The sequence below is a fragment of the Ranitomeya imitator genome, chromosome 6, assembly GCF_032444005.1.
Source record: "Ranitomeya imitator isolate aRanImi1 chromosome 6, aRanImi1.pri, whole genome shotgun sequence".
NCBI lineage: Eukaryota > Metazoa > Chordata > Amphibia > Anura > Dendrobatidae > Ranitomeya > Ranitomeya imitator.
The window spans coordinates 504,882,310-504,899,491 of record NC_091287.1 but is presented as its reverse complement, the minus strand read 5'-3'; the positions used below and the strand labels follow the sequence as shown (position 1 = coordinate 504,899,491).

Genomic DNA, 17,182 nt, shown 5'->3' with positions numbered 1-17,182 from the left:
GTTCCGTTTTTTTGCTCTATCTATCTATCTATCTATCTATCTATCTATCTATCTATCTATCTATCTATCTATCATCTATCTATCTATCTATCTATCTATTATCTATCTATTATCTATCATCTATCTATCTATCATCTATCTATCTATCTATTATCTATCTATTATCTATCTATCTATTATCTATCTATTATCTATCTATCTATCTATCTATTATCTATCTATCTATTATCTATCTATCTGTCTATCTATCTGTCTATCTATCTATCATCTATCTATCTATTATCTATCTATCATCTATCTATCTGATATCTATCTATCTATCTATAATCTATCTATCTGTCTTTATCTATTATCTATCTCTATCTATCTATTATCTATCTATTATCTATCTATATCTGTCATTTTTTATATCTATTTATGTCTATCTATACTATGTCATATCTACCAGTTTATTCTGAATTTAAAGCACGTTAGTCAAATTCAGAAAACAATGTTCTGGTCTGCAAAAAAAAGGCTCGGCTTCTTTTTTTCATAATTTTAGACAACCCTTTTAATGATGTGTGCCTATGATGGCACTGACAGCAATTCTTGTATATTGTCATTTTTTTTCTATAGCATTCACCTTTTGCTATTACATTATCTCAAGAGAAACAGTTAAATGACAAATTCAGCTCTGCTACCTGCGTACCAATACAATAACTCTGCTGCAAACTCTACAATTATCCGTATATAAATGTCATTCATCAAAGCCCAGGCTTGAAATAGCAGCAAGACGTCTTCACTCTGTCACTGCAGTCTTCAAGTCATCTCAAGAGAATGAACGTTGCTGGTAGATTATCTGTATATATACACTGTGCGACATGGATGTCACTACTAGTCAAAAAGGATATTTTTCAGTTTTCCATGGAAGGAACTTTGTGACCTCTAAAATACAGTAAAAGCCTTTTATTCTGGCATTTAAAAGGCAATGACAAAATATGCAGTGTTTCCCAATCAATGGATCAAGAGCCACACGTGGCTCTCAACTCCGCTATGTGTGGCCCCTCCATTGGTGGCATCTACATATGATCGCATCCTAAAGGTACCCGAGATATGATAGTATTGTAAAACATGAAGCTATGGTTATAACTAGAGTTAGGAAATAAAATTTGCAGGACACTGGTCCAACGGCCACGTCACTAGTCCGTGGCTGCCGTACCAGAGAACTGCAAACCTTCTACCAGCAACATTCCCGGCTCCTCTTCTGATTAGCAGGTTGCCAATAAATCATGCGTGGCTTGCAACACAACGTAATGGCGTCCCGGTGGGCTCCTAATCAGAAGAGGCACTGGGGATGTCGTAGGAAGAGGTTTTCAGGGCTATGATCTGGCAGTCATGGACTACCGGCATGGCCATCGGACCAGAAACCTGCAAACCTTTTTGCTCATCTCACTGACAGTTACAGGAGCTGCAGACGGCCAGACATGTTTCCCTGTAGAGGCTGCTGCTTTATATTACATGCCAGCTCAGATAAAGACTTGAAAAGTTTGAATACAACTAAACAGGAGTACCCGAGTGGTGGACCCCCTGTATGACATTCATATGCCCTGGTCGGACATTTGCTTGAGTTTTCCATGCAATTCTGTCATATCTTAATACCTAGTACAGTCAACATAGATAAAGTACCTCTTGAAGTAAAAAAAAACAAAAAAAAAAACAAGAAAAATATATAAAGTATATAATCTATAAAATGTAATAACTTCAGGATTTTGGGCCTCAGTGCAAAAATTTGTGAGTCCATCTGCATTGTGAAGTATTCAATTCTGAAATGTTATCAACGGTATTGAACTTCCATGTATTCCTCCACCTCCGTCAGGTCTATCTATTATAATAATATCTATCTATAAATCTATCTATCAAATATATCCAATATCTATTGTCTATTATCTGTATTATCTATTTATTATCTATCATCTTTTATCTATCTATATCTATCTGCCATATCTATTAGCTATCTATTAAAGGGAACCTGTCACCCCGAAAATTGCAGGTGAGGTAATCCCACCGGCATCAGGGGCTTATCTGCAGCATTCTGTAATGCTGTAGACAAGCCCCCGATGTTACCTGAAAAAGGAGAAAAAGACGTTATATTATACTCACCCAGGGGCGGTCCCGCTGCTGGTCAGGTCAGATGGGCGTCTCCGGTCCGCTCCGGCGCCTCCTATCTTCATTACAAGACGTCCTCTTCTGGTCTTCAGCCACGGCTCCGGCGCAGGCGTACTTTGCTCTGCCCTGTTGAGGGCAGACAAAGTACTGCAGTGCGCAGGCGCCGGGCCTCTGACCTTTCCGGCGCCTGCGCACTGCAGTACTATCCTCTGCCCTCAAGAGGGCAGAGCAAAGTACGCCTGCGCCGGAGCCGTGGCTGAAGATCAGAAGAGGACGTCATGGAAAGAAGATAGGAGGCGCCGGAGCGGACCAGAGACGCCCATCCGACCTGACCAGCAGCGGGACCGCCCCTGGGTGAGAATAAACTAACGTCTTTTTCTCCTTTTTCAGGTAACATCGGGGGCTTATCTACAGCATGACAGAATGCTGCAGATAAGCCCCTGATGCCGGTGGGATTACCTCACCCGCGATTTTCGGGGTGACAGGTTCCCTTTAATATCTATCTATTTATCTACCGTATCTATCTATCTATCTATCTATCTATCTATCTATCTATCTATCTATCTATCTATCTATCTATCTATCTATCTATCGAATATCTACCTATGCATCTAATATGTATCTATCTCATATCTAGAAAAAAAGAGTAAAAAGCAGCACCATAGGGTGCAGAGTCTCATGCCAGCCCTTCAATACAGTCCAAAGAATTGAGGCAGCAAATCATATAAAGATATAATATATTTATTAGCCCATACGGTAATGTTTCGGTCCAGAAGTGTGGACCTTTCTCAAGCCTTGATTATATCTGTATATGGTGTGCTGCCTCAATTCTTTGGACTGCATCTCATATCTATCTATCCATCCATTCATCTATCTATCTACAGTGCCTTGCGAAAGTATTCGGCCCCCCTGGATCTTTTCAAACTTTTCCCACATATAATGCTTCAAACATAAAGATACCAAATGTAAATTTTTGGTGAAGAATCAACAAGTGGAACTCAATTGTGAAGTTGAACGAAATTAATTGGTTATTTTAAATTTTTGTTGAAAATCAAAAACTGAAAAGTGGGACGTGTAATATTATTCGGCCCCTTTAACTTAATACTTTGTTGCGCTACCTTTTGCTGCGATTACAGCTGCAAGTCGCTTGGGGTATGTCTCTATCAGTTTTGTACATCGAGGGACTGAAATTCTTGCCCATTCTTCCTTGGCAAACAGCTCGAGCTCAGTGAGGTTTGATGGAGATCGTTTGTGAACAGCAGTTTTCAGCTCTTTCCACAGATTCTCGATTGGATTGAGGTCTGGACTCCTGCATGATTTGCGGCTGCTGGACAGCCTGAATACATGTGGGGGTTGCCTGTTTTTTAGAGAATCCTCACAGGTATTCAGGCTGTCTAGCAGCTGAAAATCATGCAGCTGCGTCGACAAAAACTAAATCTCCGAGCACTCCAAATACTCGGAGGACACCTGAGCATGCTCGGGAAAACCCGAGTAACTACTATACTCGCTCATCACTAATTAACACATAAAGGGATTCTTTACAGTAAGAGCAGCGAGACTAAGAACCTCTCAGCACGAGCATGATGGCAAATCCAATTCAAACATTACGAAAGGTACCTAGACCTTTCTATTATATTACAGGCAATATTTAAAAAGGTCTGAAGGTGCCCAAGGTGAAGATTTCTGGAGTTTAGCATTGTCCTGCTCTTGTTTCTTTAAGAACCATACCATTTGCATTATGCCCATTCTAAAATAATAGTTTTCACACAGTTGTCATAAAGAGGACAAAAAAAAGTTATGTTTCATATGAAATTATTCCTTAGGAATGAAAAAAGATGCACCACGAAATAGACACAGCAACAATGACAAAGACAAAACAGGAAGCAAAGATTCAAGACACAGACCTGAGTTTCGTCTTCGTGGCAAGTCCAAGTCTTCTGTGGCAACACCATGCAATGACAGACAGAGACAAAGGAGATGGGAGTGAGTGTGAGACTCAGAGAAGAAAGCAATGTGGACACTCAAGGAAAAAAAAGAAACACCTTGTACAAATTGGGAAAAAGCACAGATTGTACGCAGACAGATGGCACAGAATGAACAGGAGCAAAAAGACAAAGAGGACAATAGAAAAGAGACTCCGAGAACACACAAGCTATGAGCGTAAATCATTTGGAAAGCAATTTAACATTCGGCACCCTGTGAATAAGTTGGTCAATCAATAACTATACTAAATGACACAGTTATATAGAAGTATATAAAAAAAACAAAGAAACATAAGTTGGTATACATGGAAAAAGTAAGAGCATGTTCACACTGTGGCCATTTCACAGACAAAGCCCCCCAAAAAACAAAATGAGCATATATACTATAAGTAAATAGTAAAAGTACATGTAAATAACTTGGGGTACTTGGTTAACACAATATTGATCAAAAATTTTGATCAAAAAGCGTTAAAGCCAGCCCACCGCGAAAAGGTCTATCAAGTCGGGTCAGTCTTATCCTGTCTCTAGAGTTAAAATCTTACCTTGTGTGTCAGCAGACCTAGAGACAGGATAGGACTTTTCCCGACTGGATACACCTTGTCGCGGTGGGATGGCTGTTACGCTTTTTTTTTCTATCAAAATAGTGTTAACCAAGTACCCCAAGTTATTTACATGTACTATTACTATCCACTTACTACAGGGTATATGCTCATTTTGTTTTTTTTTTCTTGGGTTTTAGAAGTAAAAAAAGGTCCACACAAAATAATATAAAATAAAATATATAAAGCTGTCTAATATGCATTGTGATGACTTTACCTAGTGTCCTATAAGATATCATGCTATTACTGTACAAATTTATATATATATACGGTATATATTAGTAAATCATGTGTGTGTATATACACACACATACGTACAATTTATAAAAAGATAAAAAGAAAACGTGATATTACCATATTATGAGATTACTATATATATATATATATATATATATATATATATATATATATATATATATATATATATGTATATATATATATATAGCACACATCTATAAAATTTATAAAAAGAAAACATATATATGGAAGTTTGCTTTTTATATATTCTATGTATGTGTGTATATACAGTATATAGATACGCAAAGTAATTTGATATTCTTTAGGGCACCAGGTAAATCTAGTGGGCCAACACAATGCATACATTTGACAGTTTTATATTGTAAGAACCATTGAATATGACTTTATGAGGTAATAACTGGTTTAGTGAAGAGTGGTTGGTTATCAATCAACCTTCATTCAAGTTATACATTTCCACCGTTATGTACAAATTCCATAGATTCACCACTAAAAAAAAATCTCCAAAAATGTTCTTAACATCTTATATACTGAGACAGGATCCCTTAGAGTTACAGGCCTGAAGCCTGAGGCTGCACTACTGGGAGACTCTGAGAACAACATGCCACCTTCTAGTTTCTGTCAGGTACAGTGTTGTCATGGAGATCTTGTTTGGATTAAGATTAAGTACATCAATGTCTACTCCATACATTGACGGTGGCAAATATCCGTACTGTATATGTGTAGCACTGATATACATGGTGATTCCACGCCATATCTTTCAGTAGACATGCTGTACCTCTCAGTAGTGCAGTCTAAGGGCTTGGGCCTGTAATCATTCACTACCATCTGAGGAATTCATTCTCCCTGTACTATTGCCAAAACTAAAACGGACCATAGAGGAATAAAAATGTACATATGACAACATTTAAGAAAAAGAATTCACAATAATGTACAAATCATGAAACGTAAATCATGAAAAAGCATTTTTTTTTTTACATTTACCTTAATAGAGGTAGTTACCCCTCCTTTAATAGCCTGAATTGTATCAATGAACAATGCAGGAAAATTCTAAGAAAAAATAAATCCTTTCTTTTGCTTGTTGCCTCTTATCTGTCCTCAGGCTGAGGGTTGACTTGGCACGAAAAGTCTATTAAGACAACAAACCCTTTTAATGGGAATTTCCTTACGAAAAGGTACAATTTGGCCACACAGTAGTAACCAAAAAGCGAGAGCGTTCGACGAGGTTAGATAATTAAATATGTTTGATTGCGGCAGCCATTTTTAAAAATTGAAAACAGGCAGTGTAGCCAATATGGACGTTCTAATTATCTCCCCAGAAACCTAAGGTAATTTATAAATTTATTGGAATATTCCGAAATAAGAAAGTTCCAATTTTATCATCAGTTTTGTGAGCAAATACAAAGATGCCAACCAATATGACAGCACTTTGTTGACATTTTTGCAGAGACAACTGCCCCTCCCTACCCCAAAAAAAAGACAAAAATAAAAAAAAAATCCTATAAAAGTATTTATAAGCTATTGCTAATTCACTAAAATATGGCAGAGTTGCGATTTTATGTGGAAATCCTTAAAGGTAATGGATCTACAATCTGCTATATGTAATTACGCATGGCTCCCATTGCAGTCATCAAATGGCACCAAGTGGCACAGGCGATTAACATGCTATGGTTCTCAACGAGTGTTGATGAATATGCAATAAACTTAGGAAAAGACCCTTCTGAATATATATGCCTTGGTGGAAATGAAGTCGGCATTCTCTATGAAATGGCTGGACTCATCACAGACCACTCCTGTAAAAAGAAGAAGCCCCTGGGTCCTTATCCAGAGACTTCCCGCAAACAGTTGATCTTGCCTGGTGAAGCTGGGGACAACGAGTTGGTTATGCCAGGGAAAATTTAGTATTATGTGGTGGCCATTCAGATGATTATAGCTCTCCATAGTGACTTATGCAGGTGGGTCCTGAGTGGGAAACGTCCCCCTCTATGCTGTCAATATGCCCTTATCTACTGGGGTGTCTTCATACGACAATGCCTTTTGGAAGAAATTCTATTGGCATATAATGAAACCAGAAAGAAGGAAGATGGTAGGCAATTCACTTATGCTATGAGAAAGAATTTCATGTATAGATGGGACTAGAAAGGATCTGGCGAGTGGTTATCATCTTTTTAACTTTTTTTAAGGAGTGTACCCCAAAAAAGGTATACAATAGAGCCGAGTATTCGTGAAGATAATTCTGGTCAAAACAGTCTACTTAATGGTCCTGTTGGCCCCATGTCAATGATTTCATGCCGTTCATGCCAATTTGGCTCAGCGGTCCTGACCACAGCGATTGGGTCAGGCTTTAAGGATCAGATACTGTATGTAATATAAAATATGACAGTGATCGTCCTGGACAAGTACAAAAAGTCCATGTTCCATAATCTTCCCCATTTAAGTCTATATAAAGGTTGCTGCCCCTGGGAGGTAAAGTCAATATACTTCTGAACTCGTTCAAATATCCCATCAAATGTTCAGTGGTTTAGGTTAATATTTAGTGACTTAATCTTAAAGTTAATGTAAATATAAAAGAATGAGAATATGAATATATCTGAATAGATTTAAACGTGGTTAATATAAATGATTATTCAGGAGAATAATCCAGTCTTCACAAGCCCTGGTTAAAGGAGATGACTGAGTTCTCTTTTTAGGTGTTCAATTTCAATTTGCAGCGCAACGACAGAGCCGGGACTAGTCCAGCGCCGTCCCCACCTGCTTCTGCCTACTCTGCTCCAGTTGATTGACAGGTCTCTCCCAATATATAGACATCAGAGAGAGCTGTCAGTGAGCAAGTGACGGGTCAGAGAGAAGCTAAATGTGGTTTTTAATCTTTGATGACATTTTAAAGAAAGGCGAGTTTCAGCTTTCAGAAGCTTGACTGTTTGAGATTTCCTTTTGTATGAATACCGCTTTTTACAGAATATGTTACCTAGAGAGAGTGACAGATCAATATTTGGAGAGAGAGAGCTGAGGAGCAAAAAAGCGGATCTTATCTGGTGAGAAGTTGGGATTCAATAAAGAAACTTAATCACTTGGTGGAGTTGTGTACTGCACAACAATGTAAATGGCGTAGAAATATTCAGCTGCTGCAGACTCACTGGTTAAAAAACATATAGGGATCCACAGGTTTAATGGAGATCCACACGAATAATACAGTAAACAAGGTAGCAAGAATGCGGTTTATTATGTACATGTTTCAAAGTCATCTGACTTCTTCATCAGGACACAACCACAGTCTGTGGATGTATACTGATGAAGAAGTCGGATGACTGAAAGCCTGTGGTTGTATCCTGATGAAGAAGTCGGATGACTGAAACAGACTGTGGTTGTATCCTGATGAAGAAGTCGGATGACTGAAACAGTCTGTGGTTGTATCCTGATGAAGAAGTCGGATGACTGAAAGCCTGTGGTTGTATCCTGATGAAGACGTCAAATGACTGAAACAGTCTGTGGTTGTATCCTGGTGAAGAAGTCGGATGAGAGAAACAGTCTGTGATTTAATCCTGATGAAGAAGTCGGATTACTGAAACAGTCTGTGGTTTATCCTGATGAAGAAGTCGGATGACTGAAAGTCTGTGGTTGGATCCTGATGAAGAAGTCGGATGACTGAAAGTCTGTGGTTGTATCCTGATGAAGAAGTTGGATGACTGAAAGTCTGTGGTTGGATCCTGATGAAGAAGTCAGATTACTGAAAGTCTGTGGTTGTATCCTGATGAAGAAGTCGGATTACTGAAACAGTCTGTGGTTGTATCCTGATGAAGAAGTCAGATGACTGAAAGTCTGTGGTTGTATCCTGATGAAGAAGTCGGATTACTGAAACAGTCTGTGGTTGTATCCTGATGAAGAAGTCGGATGACTGAAAATCTGTGGTTGTATCCTGTTGAAGAAGTCGGATTACTGAAACAGTCTGTGGTTGTATCCTGTTGAAGAAGTCGGATTACTGAAACAGTCTGTGGTTGTATCCTGATGAAGAAGTCGGATGACTGAAAATCTGTGATTGTATCCTGTTGAAGAAGTCGGATTACTGAAACAGTCTGTGGTTGTATCCTGATGAAGAAGTCGGATTACTGAAACAGTCTGTGGTTGTATCCTGATGAAGAAGTCGGATGACTGAAAGTCTGTGGTTGTATCCTGATGAAGAAGTCGGATTACTGAAACAGTCTGTGGTTGTATCCTGATGAAGAAGTCGGATGACTGAAACAGTCTGTGGTTTTATCCTGATAAAGAAGTCGGATGACTGAAACGCGTAGATAATAAACCGCATTCCTGCAATCATGTTTACTGGATTATTCCTGCAGATCTCCATTCACCCTGAGGGTCCCTATTAGGAACGCAAAGGATCCCCATTTTTGTTCATTCTAAATCAAGATTGTGGACATTATTCTATCTGCAGTCATCTACCATGGAGAAAGAAAAGTAGGACAACACTAGTGAAAGGCACTTGTCCAGGACAATAGTTACACATCTCGCCGTTTGCCGTTTATAATATACCTTTTATATTTAAGTACTGTTGCTTTCGATGTGGGACAATCAATAAAAACAACTACAAAAGAAGACTGAGACCTCATTTCCATATGATGCACAAAAGGAATATGTACTGTTCAAACTCCAAACCAAGTTCAAAGATAGGTGCAGAAGAGAGAGAGGACAGATAGATAGATGGACAGATAGTTAGATAGATGATAGATAGATGGGTAATAGATAGATGTGAGATAGATATGAGATAGCTGATAAGAGTAATAAATACAGCCCAAAATAGAAAGCATGAAAACAGATCTCTCACATGCTCAACACCAAGTGGAGGAGCCAATAGCAGAAAAATCACACCAAAATACCAATTGGACACTCCAAAACATAAATCAACACACCCAAAGAAAGTGGAGTTCAAGTCCAGATTAATTAAAAAGGTATACATTTATTACACATTAAATCATATACAAAGAATAAAGTTTGAATCAAATATCGCAAGGTTTTTACATATTCAACAAGGGAAGCTAAGATAGCACAGAAAAAACAGTGTGACCACCTAATAATACCACATGCAGATACATCAGTAAAGTGCACAGTGCATACTAAGTAGACGTGAGAAAACAGCAGGACAGGGTGGTAGGTATCACTAGTATGTAGGTCCATTTAGGAACCCGGAATCAAATGTTCCATCATTCAGAAGTCCTCCCCAGCCCGAGTTCCTTACCTATTCTGCAGTATCAAGGGGTCCACACCGTGGCCCCAACGCGCGTTTCGAGTCGGCTTCGTTGATACTGCAGAATGGGTAAGGAAGTCGGGCTGGGGAGGACTTCTGAATGATGGAACATTTGATTCCGGGTTCCTAAATGGACCTACATACTAGTGATACCTGCCACCCTGTCCTGCTGTTTTCTCACTTCTACTTAGTATGCACTGTGTACTTTACTGATGTATCTGCATGTGGTATTATTAGGTGGTCACACTGTTTTTCTGTGCTATCTTAGCTTAACTTTATTCTTTGTATATGATTTAATGTGTAATAAATGTATACCTTTTTAATTAATCTGGACTTGAACTCCACATTTTTTGGGTGTGTAGATAGATAAGAGATAGATAAGAGATAGATGATAGATCAGAGATCGATACGATAGATAATAGATAGATAATAGATAATCGATAGATAATAGAGAGATAAGAGATAGATGATAGATAAGAGATAGACAATAGAGACAGAGATAAATAGATATACATTTGCTTTCAGTGTTTAAGAACGGTGACTCCACCTTGCCATCCAATCCTCCTACCTGACCAGTCACCTTGTTGCAGCAGGTGGGCTCATACGTTTTAATCAAATTTCATACTTACCAAAATGCACATTCAAAATTTGGGATATTTTAGCCATGCCCCAAAGACTTGACTACACCCTAACTAAGAACACCCCCAAAACAGGCAACTTGTGGCTTAGTTTGGTTAAGCCCTTCCCTTCAGTAATCCAGTTCCCGTCAGTGTTTTGGATCAGATTTTATCAGTGTTTGGTCAGGTTTTACCATCAGTCTTTCATCAGTTTTTCTTGTATGCAAAAAAAAAAAAGTTCCTCAACAGTCTCCTAGCAAACAATTAAAAAGGACTACTAGGATGCAATTAGGATGGCATCAATGTGCAGTCTAAGTTTTTTAAAGACCCATAGATTAGCATTGACAAGTTTGATCAGTTTTTTTTGTTTGTGGACACGTGGCCTTCCACAAAGAGACATAAGGACAGCCCCACAAACTACAATGAGTACACCCGCTCCTCAATGTATGGAGCTGTGCTACAGTTCCCATGTGATATAGCTTCTTCAAGTCAGACCTGCCCTGATCTGATATACCAAGGATAGGTCATTATTGTCAAAAGGCTGAAACCTTTTTCGGCTGAAACCACCAGTTATCGATATTTATTGGTGGAAATTTTGAATGGCTGATCCTTTTTTTTGCTGAGAAAAAAGCAAAGACTCTTAGAGAGCACACAAGCACTCGGTCGCGTGAACGTTCCTATGCATGGGAGAGTTGGAGGAGATAGCCACCGGCCAAAAGATAGGCCAAACCATCGTTCATCCGACAGATCTCGAACATGTATCGGGGCACTTTACTCTGAAACAATTCAGAGTTTCAAAGGAAATATGAAAAGCCGACCAGCGACTATGTCTCTCAGCTGACTGGTCCAAGATGGGTTCCCAGCTGGTATCTTCCTGCCGTTGAGTGTTTCTAGAAAGGAAACCATAGCTTTTTCTCTAAAGCCGGACAATCCCTTTAATGTATGAGAGCTCTAATCTGTTTCTGTCAGTTCTTCTCCGAATATGAGCGAAGACGTTGTTAGACTGTGGCCTAGGGACCTTTCAGTACCAGCTTGGCATATGTGACTTGCTGTTGAGCTGAGCCTAGTTGCATAGTTCATCTATGGACAGAGTACATGGAAACCCACACAGGTCTACACGTGTCCCCGAGACGGAAATAAATGGGCAGAGAAAAATTCTGAAATAGATTCCAAGAATTTGCTAAATTGTAAAAATGACTTACTTTCATTTATGACCTTGATAGTGAAAGTAAGGTCATAGAGATAGAAGCACACGAGTGAAAAGTCTTCTATTGTGTAAACTTCTCATGTGTCCTAAAGTGAGCTTAGGGTACCGTCACACTATACGATTTACCAACGATCACGACCAGCGATACGACCTGGCCGTGATCGTTGGTAAGTCGTAGTGTGGTCGCTGGAGAGCTGTCACACAGACAGCTCTCCAGCGACCAACGATGCCGAAGTCCCCGGGTAACCAGGGTAAACATCGGGTCACTAAGCGCAGGGCCGCGCTTAGTAACCCGATGTTTACCCTGGTTACCAGCGTAAAAAAAACCAAACAGTATGACGTCACCGCTGTGCTCTGCTTTCACTTTACGGCCGGCAGTCAGTGAGTGCGGGAAGAAGACGGCAAGGGACCTGACGGACACCGGAATGTAAGTATGTACTGTTTTTTTTTTTTACATTTACGCTGGTAACCAGGGTAAACATCGGGTTACTAAGCGCGGCCGTGCGCTTAGTACCTGGTTACCCTGGTTACAAGCGAACGCATCGCTGGATCGGTGTCACACACACCGATCCAGCGATGACAGCGGGAGATCCAGCGACGAAAGAATGTTCCAAACTATCTGCTACGACGTACGATTCTCAGCAGGATCCCTGATCGCTGCTGCGTGTCAGACACAGCGATATTGTAACGATATCGCTGGAACGTCACGAATCGTACCGTCGTAGCGATCAAAATGGCACTGTGTGACGGTACCCTTACACCTTTTAACAAGGTCTAGATTGCCTTCAGATGGCGCTTACTGCATACTGTCAATACATTAAACCTTGAGAGTAACAGTATGCAGTAAACTCTTAAGCTCCCATAAAGGTAAATGCAGGATTCCAAAATCTGAACCCTTAACTGTAATCTGTCAGCAGGTTTTTACTATGGAATCTAAGATCTCCATGATGTAGGGGTAGAAAGCCTGGCTCCAGACTGCTTTTCTCTGCTGTAGGTGTAGCAGTGGTCAGAATGCTGAGTGTATAACCCCGCCCACACTCCTGATTGGCAGCTTTTATGCACACTCTACATAGTCATTGGTGAGGGCGGGGTTACACAGATTTGCTGGACTGGCTTGAATGAGACACCTAGTCCGGCACTGATAATCTCCTGCTGATAAAACACTGATTATATTGAAACTACAGCAAGCTGCTGAGTATGACACATCCCTGGAATAAGACTCTCTCCCCCCAACATTATGCTGCTCTCGGAGTACATAGTAAAAACCTGCTGACAGATTTCACCCTACTTATGCAGGGAGTCTGGAGCTGTGCATAGGAATCAAGCTTCTGTTGATAGAAAGGTATATTAGAAAAAGGAGTCAGAACAGAATTTTAAATTAAGAGTATCAAGGAGATCCTAAATTCTTCCACAATCGAGACAAGTTATCTCCTCCATTTCAGTGATACTTCAAGAATATTGTATAATTATTAAATAAATTCTGGAATGTCAAATTTGGATTTTTTTGTTGTTTTTGTAATGACCAAATATCTGTAAAGGGATGATACACAACACTGAGTTATAGGTCTCACTCTCACAGACTAAGCCTAAACATTTCACACCAAAGTGAGGAGCGCACATGATGAACACACTCGTTACAAAAGCATGAGCTCTCCTGTCCGCCATCCGGGTGCAAGCCTCATGCTTTTTAAGGTGGTTTCCAAAAACCCTGACAAACCTGGCTCAGAATGGGCTTTCTTTCTCGGCAACTGTTTGTCATCAGTTATTGCACCATTCACCTTTCTCTGCTGGTCTTCCCAAGTTACTTCTAGCACAAACCGAGAGAAATTAAAACTTGTCAGAAACACAACAGTAAGTGGACAAAAGACAAAGCCTGAAAACATGGTGGCGGTGGGGGGCAGCTTCATTTGGGAAGGACAAAGAGGGGGGGGCGGGAATGTGGTGCAGACAGATGGATTAGGATGTTTTTGATTTCTTGACAATTGTAAATTATCAAAAAAATTTGGTAAATGTTATCAGAAACGGTCAGTGCAATACCTTACATAGCAATGTGTGCCCAGTGTGGTTACCCTTTCTCTTTACCATACTGTATACAGACCTCCGGTAACTGAAGAATTGGGACTATAAAAACTAATCAAACTCAATAAAATCTAAATGTCAATGTGGCCCCATTATTCAGACCGTAACTCCCTTTTACAGATAGCAAGTCGCTTTTAATCACGCTACAGTGCGCTGGAATGAAGCAACCCTACACTTGCCGAAAAGTACCCCATATTTAGGAGAAGGGCTTCAATTTCAGCCAACCATGTGAATAGTTTTTTAAGTACGGTAGTTTTCTGTAGTTACAAGATTCTGATATGCAGGGTACTGTTTCAGTCAGTCACATGGAAGCCATCAGTTTGTGGAGGTTTAAAAGAAAAGCAGAAACTCACAAAAATATTAATTCATAGATATTTACGGTATATACCGTATTTTTCGGACTATAAGACGCACCGGACCATAAGACGCACCCCAAATTTGGGGTGAAAATTGCAGAAAAAAAGATTTTTTATAACATGGGGGTCCGTCTTATTGTCCGAATTTACAGTATCTTATGGCGGTGGCAGAGCAGGGTCACAGGAGGCAAGGTGGGGTGATGCTGGGATGAGGAGGTGCTGGGATGAGAAGGTGCTGGGATGAGAAGGTGCTGGGATGAGAAGGTGCTGGGATCAGGAGGTGCTGGGATCAGGAGGTGCTGGGATCAGGAGGTGCTGGGATCAGGAGGTGCTGGGATGAGAAGGTGCTGGGATCAGGAGGTGCTGGGATCAGGAGGTGCTGGGATCAGGAGGTGCTGGGATCAGGAGGTGCTGGGATCAGGAGGTGCAGTGAGAGGTATGGCGTGAGAGGGGTCCCTGGCGTACCATGCAGGCTTACCTAGGTGGCAGAGGTGCGGTGGCAGAGGTGCGGTGGCGGGGGTGTGGCAGCAGAGGAGGCGCAGGAAGCGGGGTCCCTTTCCCCGGTATGGTGATGCAGCAGGCCCGGTATGCAGCAGAGCCGGGTGAATCCTCTTGTTATCGGTGGGCGCGGCCATCTTCCTGAGGCCGCGCGTGTGCAGATGAAGCGCTCTGCTCCCGGGGCTTCAGGAAAATGGCCGCGGGAGGCCGCGCGTGCGCAGATGGAGATCGCGGCGGCCATTTTCCTGAAGCCCCGGGAAGCAGAGCGCTCCATCTGCGCACGCGCGGCCTCCGGAAAATGGCCGCCACCACCGATAACAAGAGGATTCACCCGGCTCTGCTGCATACCGGGCCTGCTGCATCACCATACCGGGGAAAGGGACCCCGCTTACTGCGCCTCCTCTGCCGCCACACCCCCGCAACCGCACCTCTGCCACCGGACCTCTGCCACCGCACCTCTGCCACCTAGGTAAGCCTGCATTGCGACTATTAGACGCACCCCCCATTTTCCCCCCTTTTTTGGGGGGGAAAAAGTGCGTCTTTTAGTCCGAAAAATACGGTAGATGCGAGAAAGACAGATAGATAGTATAGATACATAATAGATAGATAGATAAGAGATAGATAGATAAATATAGATAGATGACAGATAATAGATAGATGATCTGTCTATCTAGTATCTATTATTCATCTGTCATCTATTATCTATCATCTATCTATATCTATCTATTATCTATCTATCTATCTATTATTTATCTGTCATCTATTATCTATCATCTATCTATTTATATCTATCTATTGTCTATCTATTGATAGATAGATAATAGGTAGATAATAGAGATAGATAAATAATAGATAGATAATAGATGACAGATAAATGATAGATAGATAGATAGATAGATAGATAAAATATAAGTGCAGCACTAGAGGAGACACAAAATACAAAATTGGGTGCAACAAAGCAAAAAAAATAAATAAATAACGGCAGCACTCTATAGTCCAGTTTTCAATGGTTTATTGACCCATTTATGGCAAGGATACATTTCGTTCCAAGGCTTGAAAAAGTTCCACAACGAAATGTTGCCTTGCCATGATGAGTCAATTAATCATTGAAAATTGGACTGTGGAGTGCTGCCTTTATCTTTTTTCGATAGATAAGATACGGTATATAGATAGATAGATGATAGATAGATGATATATAGATAATAGATAGGATAGACAGACATAGAAAAAAATTAAAACAGAACGCTACATGTGTTTAGAATGAAGGGTGCAAGGCCTTCCAAGCAAACATATCCAATTTTGCAAAATACATAAAGTTGAAAAAAGCAGTCAGCACTCCAATACTACAAAAAAATAGTAGGGCTTTAATTAACCCATGTGGTGTGGCAGGCATGGGTTCATAGATAGATAGATAGATAGATAGATAGATAGATAGATAGATAGATAGAAGATACTATAGATAATAGATAGATAGATGATAGATAGATAGAAGATACGATAGATAGATAGATAGATAGATAGATAGATAGATAGATAGATAGATAGATAGATAGATAGGAGATACTATAGATAATAGATAGGTGGATAATAGATAGATAGATCCCCAATTCCAAAAAAGATGGAACACTGTGTAAAATGTAAAGAGAAGAAGAATGATTTGAAAATCTCATAAAGTCATATATTATTCAGGACATAGAACACAGATCAGATGCTGAACATTAACCCTTTTTCCATTTCATTTGAAAAAACTACGGTAACTTGTTTAAAAATTGATGGCATCAACAAATCTCAAAAAAGTTGGGACAGAGTTGACAAAACGCTGGTAAAGAAAGTGGTGCTAATGAAAAGCATCTGGAAGGTCAATTTTCAACTAAGTCACTGTGTATAAAAAGAGCATGGTAGAGAGTTTCTCTTAGAAACAAAGATGGACACAGTTTCACCAATTTGTGAATAACTGTCTCTAACGATTGTGGAACAATTAAAAAAAGTCTTCCTCAATGTAAAATTGCAAAGAATATGAATATCACACTTTCTACAGAACCATCAAAAGATTCAGAGATTCTGGAGAAATCTACGTGCACAAGGATTCTCATGATCTACAGCCCCCCAGGGGACACTGCACTAAAAACACGAATTGATTTGGTTGTGTACATCACTGTATGGGCTTAGACTTCTAGAAATCATTGTTCTCTGTGCAATCCA

At 40.2% G+C, this 17,182-nt stretch overlaps 1 protein-coding gene across 20 annotated transcripts in view; it reads right to left on the bottom strand.

Moving 5' to 3' along the window:
- RIMS2 (regulating synaptic membrane exocytosis 2) overlaps positions 1 to 17,182 on the bottom strand; it is a 736,866-nt gene that overhangs the window by 108,669 nt on the left and 611,015 nt on the right. For 11 of the 20 annotated variants that reach the window (XM_069731753.1, XM_069731751.1, XM_069731756.1 and 8 more), the window contains one exon: positions 4,050 to 4,082. The exons of 7 other annotated variants lie outside the window; for them this stretch is intronic. In XM_069731753.1, the coding sequence (XP_069587854.1) occupies positions 4,050 to 4,082 (33 nt within the window). Of the gene's footprint in view, positions 1 to 4,049; positions 4,083 to 13,764; positions 13,855 to 17,182 lie in introns of those variants that run through there. 2 more of the 20 variants (XM_069731750.1, XM_069731747.1) reach the window with 2 other exon arrangements.